This window comes from Melopsittacus undulatus, chromosome 1, assembly GCF_012275295.1.
Source record: "Melopsittacus undulatus isolate bMelUnd1 chromosome 1, bMelUnd1.mat.Z, whole genome shotgun sequence".
Classification (NCBI taxonomy): Eukaryota; Metazoa; Chordata; class Aves; order Psittaciformes; family Psittaculidae; genus Melopsittacus; species Melopsittacus undulatus.
The window spans coordinates 128741808-128755115 of NC_047527.1; the positions used below are offsets into that span (position 1 = coordinate 128741808).

General features: G+C 37.3%; 1 protein-coding gene across 5 annotated transcripts in view; it reads left to right on the forward strand.

Annotated features, from left to right (window-relative positions):
• The window catches only part of HDAC9 (histone deacetylase 9), a 395548-nt gene that overhangs the window by 187938 nt on the left and 194302 nt on the right, over positions 1–13308 (forward strand). For all 5 annotated transcript variants that reach the window (XM_031052375.2, XM_005152865.3, XM_031052377.2 and 2 more), the window contains 4 exons: positions 236–351; positions 6080–6202; positions 8593–8803; positions 9198–9415. In XM_031052375.2, the coding sequence (XP_030908235.1) occupies positions 236–351; positions 6080–6202; positions 8593–8803; positions 9198–9415 (668 nt within the window). The remainder of the gene's footprint in view (positions 1–235; positions 352–6079; positions 6203–8592; positions 8804–9197; positions 9416–13308) is intronic.

Below are 13308 nucleotides of genomic sequence, written 5' to 3' on the forward strand. Positions count from 1 at the left end.
TTCTTCTTTTATGAATCAGACAGATCAGAAGGGGAAAGACCAAGAGTATCTTTCCTTGGTAGCTCTGTAAAAGAAAAAACAAAAGAAATGGAAGATGAATTACAAATCTTTAACGTAAGTAAATAGATTCTTTTCAAGAGACAAGAAACTCCAAGCCTGTGCCATTAAAAGTATGCAATTAATAAAGTTTTCCTTTCCTAGTGTGAAATTCAGGTATGCTTAATCTGCTTTTCAGAATCCTCAGTCAGTAGCAGCTCCCCTGGATCAGGTCCTAGTTCCCCGAGCAATGGTCCCACCAGCAGTATAACAGAAAATGAAAACTCAGTTTTGCCATCTAACATTCAAGCTGAGGTAAGAGTCTTTATTTGGTTTAGATAATTTCTCAGGTTTCTAGACTGGAGAGATGTCAAACTTCAATTCAGTCATGCTCACTAGCAGAGTAATTGCAGAAGTCATAATTATCAGGGATACCAGGACACTGCGGGCTGACATCAGATTATGTTGTATACAAGATGCATCTACATAAATGAGATGCATGTTCAGGAGGCTGGCATATATGAGATGCATGTTCAGGATAACTCTTCAGGAAGAAAACTGCAAACAAAGACAGTAGCAATGCTACTGGAAGAGGGAGAGTGAGCTGTGAAAGGAACTTGGAAGCATCTGTTGCAGAACATTATCTTTTAGGATAACCTGAAGGGGTGCACAGTGTTAACACTGATCATAGAATCATAGATAGTTAGGGTTGGAAAGGACCTTAAGATCATCTAGTTCCGATGAACTTTCACATTCAAAAGGGTGATTTAGGCATTGGTGACCTTAACACATACAAGTTAAGATGATCCCAAGTTCAGATGGATCCTGAAGTAGATTTGCTCAATTACAGTATCGGAGTTAGGTGACTAAATTCTTTTTCATATCTACCTTTTATTTTGCTGTACCTCAGTATCCTTATCAGGGCTAGTACTGACATGGCAGGAGTCTTGGATACTTGTTTTTGTGAAGATCGTACATGGAAGGAATCTGAACTACTCCATATTCTGTTTCATACCTAGCACAATAGGAATGCAGATGGTAAATCAATTGTGATAAACCTCATTTAGCATAGATGACATGTTTAAGTCAATGCTTTCCTTGGCAATATTGTAAAGGGACAGTAAACACAACTAAGAGAGAATCAAATTCCACAATACTCCCTATTCATATACTTGTAGGAATTCCTGCTTTGGTGGAAAAGCTTTATACTAATTGTTGGTTTATACAATGTATGTTAGTAAAATTGCATTAGAAAATGTGATTTAATAGAGTTTTAGCTAGTGGAGCTGTTTCTCCAGGTCAGTGGCAGGACATCACCTCAAAAAAACCTGGAATGGGCAGTTCAACCTCCAGCAGTGACTTTTCCCCATAATGAATTAATTGTGTGTGTGAACTGTGATCCAGGGGGCAGGTGGGTGACCTCTGCACACTGATTAGTAGCCTCTCTCTGGCCCGTAACCAAAAACGAAAAAAAATTGCATTGATGGCTAACATGTGGTCTTGCCTCTTCGCCCCCTGTATGTGGTTGCAAAGAAATTTAAGTGATGCAGAGTAAGATCCACCATTTGGATTAGATAGGATCCTGGTTCAATGGAGTTAAATGGTATATTTTAGGATTGGGAATGCTTTAGATAGAAATTTGCAATATGTGGGTGTTAGTGCTCTATCAAACAGGAAATCTTGTCCAACTGGATTGTTTATTGACTTGAAGGTACTACAAAATGCAAAGGGAATAACATCTCAGACTGATGTACAGTGCTTGTTAGTTTGTATGTCACAGTTTCTGGGCATTTTTCCACAGTGTGGAACCACCATCAGAAATGCATACAATCTGATCAGGCTGGCAATCTGTATTTGGGGAGATTTGGAAAGGTTGTAGTAGCAACCATTGGCATTATATTCTGTTTATTAGTAGAACACTACATTGCATGTAATTTGCCATTACTGTGCCAGACATCAGAAGTTACAGTCCCACCATGCAATCACAGATACTCAAATGAGCCTAAAAAGTTCCTTTAGAAGTTGAGCTCTGTGTGCTGGCATTGGTCACTTGACTTGCTGGAAGTGTGCTAGGAAGCTGAAACTACAGAGTTCTATTTCTGAATCCAGTGGGGGATTTCTTTACCTCTCTGGTTACTTGACTCTTAATACTGTCATACTGTGGGCTGAAACATTTTTTCCATAAATCTCAGCTTCAGTGCATTTTGATTTCATCGGGATTTTCTTTGGTAGCTTAACAGGAGCCAAACTCTTATATATCTCTTTTCTAGTTTTAGCATTAGCTGCCAGCTCTCAAAGACTATATAACTAACCATTTTTTCATCAGATACAAGTATAGATGTTTCTAATAATAGGATAAGTGTTCCAAAATCACCCAAAATATCACTTAGTTTGCTGTAATCCTGCATGACTCACTTTGCTGTTGTTTCATAATTGTTGTTGTGGCATTTGCAGTAAGTGTTGTGCTCATATCTGAGTGGGTGGATAGCTGTGGTTTTCATGGCACCAAATAAAACACTTTTTGCTGGGGGAAAACAGGTTGCTATGACAGAGGGCCATTTACCAGTAAAACATGAGTCAATACCATAAATGATTACGCTCTAGTGCATGGACAGAATTAGGGCATTATCAGTAATGAAACAGATTTTTAAAGTATTTTTGCCATATCCATTTGAATAGTGAGACTTTTAAGTGGTTTACCCTCCAGAGCAGACAGTCTCGTGGGCGGACATTTACATATTTTTGAATGAAAAAAGGGGCACTGCAAATGCTACGTTTTTGCAGATAATCTTACTATCACAGTTCCCTTACTAGTACTTTCAGTGCCATTTGCTAAAACACTGGTCTCATTATATGAAACCTGAAAGTTAAGCTTCAGATTTTAATTGCACCTTATAAATAAAATGCTAGTTTTATTAGGCCCAGTTGTCTCCAGTGTCATCAAGGCTCATCACAGTAGCTATTTGTCTCTTGTAGCATGCCATACACTTAGAGGTCACCTGCTGTGCTGGGGCTCAATCTTATGTGCATGAGAAATGCAAGCAGGATTGAGCCCCCCGCACAGCGTGTCCCTAGAGTTCAGAGGGACAACCTGCCTTAGTCATGTGAAATGATTAATTTTAGCACTTGTGGCCTGGTCAAAAGCCATTGGAGGCAATGGAAAGTTTCCAGTTGGTGTAAGTGGGCTTCAGATAATTTTTCTTTCTTTCAGTTGTTCTTTAGAGAGCAGCATTTCCTAGATTATCACCTGATTATACAGGAGATAAAAATGACATGCATGGCAGATAAACACATACTTGATTTGTGCAGTCCCACAGCACTATGTTTCTAATACTCAGCTCCTTGAAGTTATCTTTCCAAGTAGCCAGTGGAAAAAAATGTGTAGGTTTCTGACCAGCTGAGGTCTGCTTCAAGTGTATGTGAAGAGAATCCCATTAATTAAAGTAAAAACCCACAACACCCCAGAAGACTTAACAATTAAGAGTGTTATTGTAAGCATTCAAAGCTATGACAACCTTACTGCAGCTCCATAATTGAGAAGTATTAAAGACATTTCCTCTTCCCCTTCTAATGTATAAATGTGCATTTAAACATGCACACCTGACATAGCTGTTCCTGGTTCTCAGTAGATCCCAGTATAGCACAACAGAGGTACAATAACTATTCATAATTACTTAATTATCATAATGCACTGTTATTGTACTCTATTTTAAGAAAAGGGTAACTGTTGACGGACTATTTTAAGGGTCAGGAAGCAGGATCCACATACACAGTGAGTGAGCATATAGAGGAGCAAGTAGGGCAAGTTGCTCTTTGCGGTGATTTAGGTGCTAGTCCAAACAATCAAGTCTGCCTGTAGGATAAAGATCGTAGCTCAGCCATTGTGTTGCCAAATGACACTGCTGGCAACTCCACCTTTTGCCACCATTTCAAGGTATTCCCAACTGTGTAAAAATAGAAGCAGCTGCTGGGATTAAGCAGCTCTGCCTCAGCATATGCAGGACCCTGATTTATGCAGGTGGGCTACCGAGCTTATTTTGAGAGACGAGGTTTAACTTATGCTTAGGCTAATAGTACCTGAAAATATATTTTTTAATAGTTACCAAAATGAAAATTACTGATTATTGGCAATATTAGAAATTGGATAAAATGTTCTTACTAGTAAACTCCTGTTTTCAACATTAAACTCTCATGATTCTGCCTGATTAAATAATTGTGCCTGACCCTCATGTGGGAATGTGTTTTCCTGCTATACACCCTGTCACTGTTACGTTTGTTAATTCAGATCTTAGAAGGTAATAGTGACATACTGAAAACCAAAAACCAAAACATGCATTTTGAAGTGGCTTTATATAGATGCTGCCGTTAATACAAATTTTATTATATTCTAGGAGACATACGAGCTTCTGCAGTGTCCTTTTGCAGTTAATTCCTTATAGTCTCCCTCAATAATATCTCCTTAGTCTTGATGTGATTTTATTCATGGTCAAAGGGGGATGTTATCAAGGCAAAATACTGTTAGCCAGGAATTAATGTAATATACAAGTGAAGCTTCTTTGTTTCGTGTGCTATCTATTGACATTCCCTAGGTACCAAAAGAAAATTACAGAAATAGACTTCTACTGTTATTGTCTCAGTGATAGGTCGTATCTCCAAACAAACTGTATGAGGAAGGTTATGTTTTGGAATAACATCCTGTGTTTTTGTGCTTAACCACTTTTCATTGATGGTCTGAAGTTGCATTGTATTAGCACAGAGTATTTTACAGAGTTAATTGATATTGCAGGTTTGTCCAGGGGAAAATCTACAGCTCCCCGCAACATGCTTGACAAGTTATTATATTTACTTTAGTCAAAGCCCGAGTGTGCAGTATCCCTCTTGGAGGTGGTCTATTATTGGAGTCCCATATGCTTTTTGTTTGGGAAGAAAGCAGTCACTGTGTCATACTGTTACACAGGGTATTCTTTTTCAAGGATGTTGTTCCCTTGGGGACCATATCATGCCAGAGTTCCTAAGTCTAATAAGACCTTTGTAGCTCTTATTGTGTTAAAGTTCTGGGAGGGAAGCAAGAGTTAAACAGAAAATGTAATTCAAGCAACTATACTAGACCACATGTTGAAAAACATGACTGTTCAAGCAGAAAGGCAAAGGCTTCAAAAAGATTCCTGTTGTGGTAATGTAACTTTTTATGTTTCTTCCCAATGAATATAGAATGGAAAGACAGAGGGTGATCTTTGTAGACTGTCTGGTTTTACTTGACAGTAATTAAAAATACATCAGCAATTCCATGTCCTTGAAAATTATATCACAAGGCTTCAAAAGAAGTGTTAAAGATTTTAATTTGGAGGGAATTAGGAAGGCTACAAGGGGTATCCCACCATCAGAGAATGGTAGGATGCTGGTTTTATATGCATGCATAGAGAAAGAGGGAGACAGTACATTTTTTAAATGGCAATTTTTAAATGTGGCAATCTGCCTCACTTTCTACCCCAAATTCCCAAGTTAATGGATGTAAATATTGTGCCTGAAATTTCCCCATATAGTAGTCTGGGTAAGAAAATACATGGATTAGGTAGAAACATTTCATACCTTACGACAAAATTTATAACGACCACAGTAAGGTTATAATACATGCACATATGTGACACCTTTCATTCTGCTAGATATGCTCCTTAATTCGTTGGCGAAATTCCCACTGAGTTTTTTAGTAGTAAAAGTGCAGATGATGAGAAAAACCTCTGTTTAGCTGATGAGATGCTGATGAGAATAAAAGGTCTAGGAATCTCCAAGATATCATTTGTTGCGTGGAAACTTGATTTACTAACCAAGGAATAATCCATGACTATATCAGTTGCTTTTTCAAGAAAAGAAATATCAACGAGCCTTTTCACAGGGATACTTTTCCTTATCTGGCACCCCACTGAGATGCAAACCAATGCGTGATACATAACTGGCTTTCAATGTAGCAGAATAACAAGGATGAAATAACCAAGATAAAAAAAGTTGGAGATGATACTTCAATTGTTTTTCCACTTTATTCCAGCATCTGGTTTCACAGCAACGGCTCTTGATACAGGATGAATCAGTGAACTTGCTGAGTTTGTACACATCCCCTTCTTTGCCCAACATTACCTTGGGACTTCCAGCAGTTCAACCTCAAATCACTGTAAGTGACCAGCCTCAAGCCTTGTGTCCGTTTTTGCTTCCAGAAAACCTGCTTTCTGACTGTTCTCATTTTTTTTTTATTTTAGCATTTTGGAACATAAGCAATTCACAGTAGGAACCAAACTTCTCTTTGCATTGCACAGTGTCTGAACATTTAAGGGCACATCCTGAAAGCAGTAATAATTCTTAATCGTAAATAAGTGCCGGTGAGGAGCTTATCTAAGTACAGGCCACATGCATTGCATTTATGGCTGCAAATCAGATAACAGATTTCAGACATGGTGAGAAGTATATGAGGAGATCATTTACTATAAAAGTTCAAATTATATGATTGCCCCTACCTGCTAGAGTACAGCACCTGTAACTTTTTATGAGATTTCAGTAGCAATCTCATGTGGGATGGAGCATAATAGGGTAGGAATCTAATATTCCTGCAGCTAGGTTTGTTATTTGAGTTGTGTGCCATTAATCAGATAAATAAAATCAGTGATATGTGAACAGCATTTAGTATTTTAATAACAATTTCTATTCATGTGCCCTTTGTTCAGTCTGCAGCAATTTAATGTTATATGTATGAAAACACAGACATGGTATGTATAGATATCCATGCTGATGGATAAGGATCTTTAGATCTAGACCAAGTTACAGTAAACTATACGTGAAATCTGAGGCTCAGAGGAATATCTGAAGATTTTTGCCTCTGGTCAAAACTTCCACTTTCTGATTTCTAGCAAAAATGGTAATATATTGATAGAAGTTATATGGTTCTTCTATGCAATGGAGTATAAATTGTGAAGAAATTTTAGCCAGTTATATTTTGTAGAAAGTAAATTGGTAACTTCTATAAAAATATGAGGGCTGTAAGTACAGCTTTCCATGGTGCAAAAAAAATTAAATCTGTACAGTCCACTGTGGTTTATAGCAAGTGCTACTTAATTTCTCTGTTGAATGTAGTTTCAAGTTAAAGTTTCATGTTATTTTAATGGCTTTTTCAGTACATTTACTGTTCTCACCAGTAATATATTGCTGCAATCCCATATTTTAACATCAGATATAGAACTTTGCGAAGAAAGCTGCATAAGCTTTAAATCAGTTCTCTAGAAGCCTTTCATAAGATTTTTATAAGCAAGTTATTGTTTTTAAGGGATGTAAAAACTGAACTGACCATGAAAAGTAGTACTTACTTCTCCTGACGATATCATCAAAAATTTCTTAGCTATTTCACAAAAAGTGTAACTAGCTTCAAAGTAATTTTATGACATTAAAATTGAAATGAAAATATGTTTAATTTGCTCAATCAAATCATATGAGCTTTTGATGTGGCCAGCTAGCACCAAATACTACTTTTGGCATTAGGAAAAACAAAGGAGTTGATTTATGCAAGTAATGTTTATTTCTGTTACCAGAATAAGCAGTTGCAAATTGAATGTAAAGTTTACTTTGGTGTTTGTTTTTCAGGGAAGGGTGATAGCAGAGTTTGAAGTAAGCATGCACCCAAAAAATGTTAGTGAAAAGCTTGGTTTTCCTTATTAGAAGTTGTGGAATTTAGATTGTCAGAGATACTGGTTTTACCATAACATACCATAGGTGGTTATCTGCAACCCACAACATGCTTATATCTGTTAGGTTGTTATTCTTGCTGTAAAAATTGTTATTCTGCTTTAGCTGCTTTTTTAAGTTTTTTTTTTTTTTTAACTAGACAAAGAACAAAGAAATACAAAGTACATTTGCAATGCTGAAGGGCCAAAACTTCCAAAACCTTTAAATCCAATAACTTTGCAATCTATAAGTGCACTTCAAAATGCCACACACATGCAACAGCTCTTGATAGTTCTGTAGATGAGAGTTTAACTCTACAAATTTACTTTGCAAAGGGTAAAACTTATATTTGTGCTGTCCTTCAGGGAGTCAGGGAGTGCACCAGGAAAAGTAATAGCTTCCCACTACTACAGGTAATTATTTTGTTTTGCTAATTGGCTTGCTGTCTGATGGAAAGTTATGTGAAAAAACAAGCTTTGCCTCATCCAAACTCAATGGAAACTATTTCCTCTGATACCCTATTTTCCTGTGCAGGAGGCTGTGGGAAGGTCTTCAGGAATTTTAAGGATCAGTCCTGTCTTTTCATTAATAATGTTCTAACTAGTAGTACCTTATGCTTTGGCTTTTACTGCTGATTTTTTCCAAGTGGTTTCATTGCCCAGTTTCTCAGTGTTGCATTTAACTTGCATGTTCTTCCTCCCTTTCATCTCACAGTCACAGTGTAAGATAGGGATGTTAACCTTTTCCTCTGTATGTATTCACAAAGTATGACATAAGACCATCTAATCAAGCAGAGATAAACATGGCCAGGTCTATGAATAGCAGTTACCAGTGCCCTTGTTCTTTTGACAGGCTTCATCATCATTCAAAGAAAAGCAGAAGGGGGAGACCCAGTCGCTCAGACAAGGAGTGGCCTTGGCTGGACAGTACGGGGGGAGCATTCCTCCATCCTCAGCTCATCCTCATGTTGCTTTGGAGGGAAAGCCAAATAGCAGCCACCAGGCTCTCTTGCAGCATCTGTTACTGAAAGAACAAATGAGACAGCAAAAACTTCTTGTGACTGGTAATGATCGAGGCTTCAACACAATAATAATCTAAGATGTTTTTAATGACATTTATATTCACATTAGATGTGATAATACAGGTATTATACATCCTAACCATTGGGAAAAGTGGAAGGGTGGGAGAAAAAAGGGCAACCTCTTTGCTTTCCCCCATAGTGATTCTGCTGCAGTCTGTTAGCCTGAAAAAATTGAGTGATCGCAGGAAAATGATTACTTCATCACATTCTTTTGTAGCTGCTGAACTTCCCAGCGTGGTGAGGCACGTGGTACACGTCCCACTGCATCAGTGCTGATGCTAAGTTTTGCAATATACACCCCTCTTCTCACTGAAAGCTCTCTCCTATTAGAACTATGTTGTTTTTCACATTGGAGTGAAAAGTCCCTGTTTTGCAGGAGCGGTTCCTCTTCATCCACAGTCTCCTTTAGCAGCAAAGGAGAGAGTCTCACCTGGCATACGAGCTGCCCACAGACTGCCTCGTCACAGGCCACTGAATCGAACCCAGTCGGCCCCTCTTCCTCAGAGTACTTTGGCCCAGCTGGTTATCCAGCAGCAACATCAACAATTTTTGGAGAAGCAGAAACAGTACCAGCAGCAGATCCACATGAATAAGGTGAGTCCCCAAAGTAAGGAATTTCCAGTGAATGTAAAGGTTGAAAACTTATAAGGGAGTTTAGGTATTGGTGTCGTGTGGTCGTGGACAGTAGACAGGTTCTTGCACGGTTATCTTGCTTATGAACAGTTGGAATATACCTTTGCATAGATCTTCCTTTTCAACTTCTGAAATATGCTACAAAGGTAATTTTCATTCTTGACGTCAGCAAGAATACAATTAAACAAAATAGTGGTCAGAGCATCTTATAGGTTTAAATTACACATGGTTTTCTGTTGAATGGTAAATGATGCCTTAAAGATTACTAAATTTCTATCCAACTTTTTTATGTGCACTTTTAAGTTTCAGCAGTTACTCCTTTCAGCTGCCTTTGAATTGTATTTTAAGCTTCCTCATTGTGGACTATTATGTGCAGTAAGTATATAACTCATCTAAACACAACCAGCTGATTAAATTTATCTTTTTATCAGCTTTTATCAAACCAACTTTTTCTCTGTAAGTCAATTAGTAACATGAAAGTTTGTTATCTGTATGGTGCTATAGATTTCCCATATAAGGAGAAAGAGAAGAATGTGCTATTGTTAACATCTGATACAGAGTTAATTTGTGCCCTTTTTTCCCTGCAGGCTAACACCTTATTATGGGGAGGGAGGGGGGAGAATAAGAGACCAAGCATTAATAAACAAAGAGCAGCAGAATCTAAATAGCTTTATGAGAAGCTAATGCTTCTACAACAAATGTGATGCTGTTCCCTGCTCTAAAATGAAGATACGCAACTAATTAAATGCTTTAATCTAGAGAATGTTTTTCTGCGCTTACTACATAGCTTTCCAAAAGTTATTTGCTGGAGCTCCACTAGTAATTCAGAGATATTAATCATTCATCTTCAGTTGTCTTCTTTTATTTGAGGATTACATACTAACTATATATAAGAGGCAATGGCAAAGAAAAGATTAAAAGCAGTGTTCAGCCCTAGTACCTAAGAAAAAAGAAAGAAAAAAAAAAATCAGTCCACCTTACTGGGTGAACTTCCCAGAGGGTACTGATTCTTTGGAATCTAGTAAGAATTCCCAACAAAATTAGAAACAAACCTAGAGTTTAAGTACATAGTTTGTACAGTGGTTTGGTTATTAAATCTTGTCTTAATTAGGAAAAATGAAGACCAGAAAACTTCAAAGTTCAGAGCTGATCCTTGCATGTTAACCCCTCTCAGCTTGGGTGTTTTGATTACTCAACTAGGACTCCAGTTGGCTTTTCTTTGAGTATGCATTCCATATGTTTAATCAAGATGGCATATGTATATCTCATAGCCTCAGGTTTTAAAAATATTTCACCTGCCCTCAGTTGTCTGAAAAGAAAAGAATTTTTACCAGTAAAGTAAATCCCAGCCTTTGTGCTGTTTGTGTGTATTTGCTACAAACCAATCAGTTCATGCATTCCTCACAAAACAAAGAACCCCACTGACATGTTTTTGCTAGATAATATGTTTTTTTTACACAAATTCTACTAAAGCATTTGGAGATATTTGCTTTGCCATATAGGTACATTTGCCCTGAATGTCAAAATTAAATTTGAGTCACATAAACATATTCCTAGTCACACAGGGCTAGGAATGCATTGCACCTCACAAGAGATAGCCTGGCCAAGGAAGTAAAAAGGCTGCAGTTGGTTTGAGATGATTCTTGTTTCAGTAAATTTTTTTTTCCCCTCAGTTTAAGTGTAATGAAAATGTATGTTAAGAAGCATAACTCTCTGTCATACTTGAAATATGCTTTCAGTTTCACACGGTTATATGTAATAAAGAGATAAAACAGTTCCTTCTTGTAAAACGTAGTGAACAAATTTTTGTTCTCTACAGTATAGGCTATACACATATGCAGATAGTAGAAATTTAAATTTATTCATAGTAGCTTCTCAGCCTCCTTTGCCCCCACTCCCAGAGCAGCTAGCCTTCACCAGGGGCACAGCAACTCATCAGAGCAGCAAACACCTAAAGAGGAATAGGATCATGGTGCAGCCACAGAAGCAGTGTGTTATCAGAGGATGAGGGTGGTTTATCAGACTTTACAGTTTGCAGCATTTAGTTTCTTCTACAGCACCTTTCTCAGAAGAACCATTCTGATGACTAGCACTGAAAAATTACAGCGCTGTAATTATGTATCTGTGCTCTGCAAGTATACAGAAAGCCAGGGGGCTTTATTGCATACTTAAAAAGGAAACCTGATTTTTAAAACCTGGAATTTAAGAGTAGCCCATAGATGAGAGAGTGAGAAAAGATCAAATCATGGAGTAGATTTTAAGTATTAAATTTAAAGGTATATTCTTTAACTCTTTAACTTGAAAGTTCAGATTGAACACCTGTGACTACATAAGGTTTATGAAGTCCTACAGCATGGTGGAATATACATTGTTCTATCTTAAAACTATCCTCTATTCACAGTTGAAGTTATTTGTTCATTATATAATTTGCATGGCTTTACAATCGAACTTAACTCTGCAAAGCATAGTTACTTGAACCTTAAAACAGTAGATATTCTAGACCATGTAGTAAAGCAACCCAGTGTCTTCTCATTTCTTAGGACAAGTTTGGGCGTGTATCAAGTAAATACACATGCATTTTCTGTTATTCTGCCTCCTAGTCTTCTGTTATTAGGCTATATAATGAAATCTGCACAGAGGTGTAATTCCCTTCTTTTCAGTCATGAAAAATATAGTTTTGTTTTTTTTTTTACTAAGGCATACTCAAACATTCCCTTAAAAGTTTTTTGTGTGAAATACTACAACCATTTTAAGCTGACAAGACTATGAAATGCCAGTTGATCAAAAGCTTAGAAAAGTTAGTATCTTCATTTTCTTTTCAATTTCTCTTTCCTTTTTTCCTTATGTTTAGGACATATAATAAGAGATCAGCTGAGCCCAGTACTTGAATGTTTGCCCTAAAATAAGATGATATGGCATGCACAAAAGTGTTCTAGTTCAGATCATTTGGGCAGACGTATAGGTGTATCTTTCTGTAACAACAAAAAGAGGAAGAGACCAAGTTTCTCTCCATCCCATTGGTCTTGTATTTCTCGTGTATTAAAAAAAGACATTTATTTTCTTTAAGAAAATAATACATTTCGGCAGCAAGACAGTGCTGCTGTGAGGGTGATAACAAGCAAAATTTAACATAGGTCAGAGGTAAAGAATTCCCCTGGATTATTTCCATTCTGAAAAGAAACAAATCATTTCCAAGAGGTGTGCCTCTGTCCTTAATAACAAAGAAAAGATCCCCTATGGATTATTTCTGGTCAGCTGTCAGATGCCAGGCTTTTGATGTGGGAAATGGTATACCTCTCCACTGAAGTCTGGCATTTATACCTGTGGGATCTAGTATGCTGACCTTCTGAAAACATTCTGCAAATGTTCACATCCCATCCGAAAGTGGGTAGAAACCCTCATTCCAGCTTTCTGGGGAAAAAATATTAATGAATGTGAAGTAACCTGAACTCTGCTTGTCTTAAGGAAGATCGGCTTTGCCGTTGTCAGCTTTAATATACTTCTGTCCAAATGACAGCTTATTTCCTTATAAGGCCCTTTGATCACCACTGCAGATCTTCATCTTACTCAATAAAGGGAGTCCAAAGTCTGAACCCTCTGGTTAAAATTATTGCAGTCAGGTAGCAAAAGACCACTACTACAATAAAAACCTTAAGTTCTTGATGTTATTTGTGTATATTTGTATCTAGAAACCCTTGACCCTTCCACTTGCAGAAAAAAAAGGTAATTTTGATGTAAATAATGTAAGTGCAAAGCCCTTAGCATACGTCTGTGTTCAAGAAAATCTCAGACATCATAACGTGAAGAGTAAGTGAACAAACCCCTCTGTCTTTTAAGGTCATTTTTTTGTAACG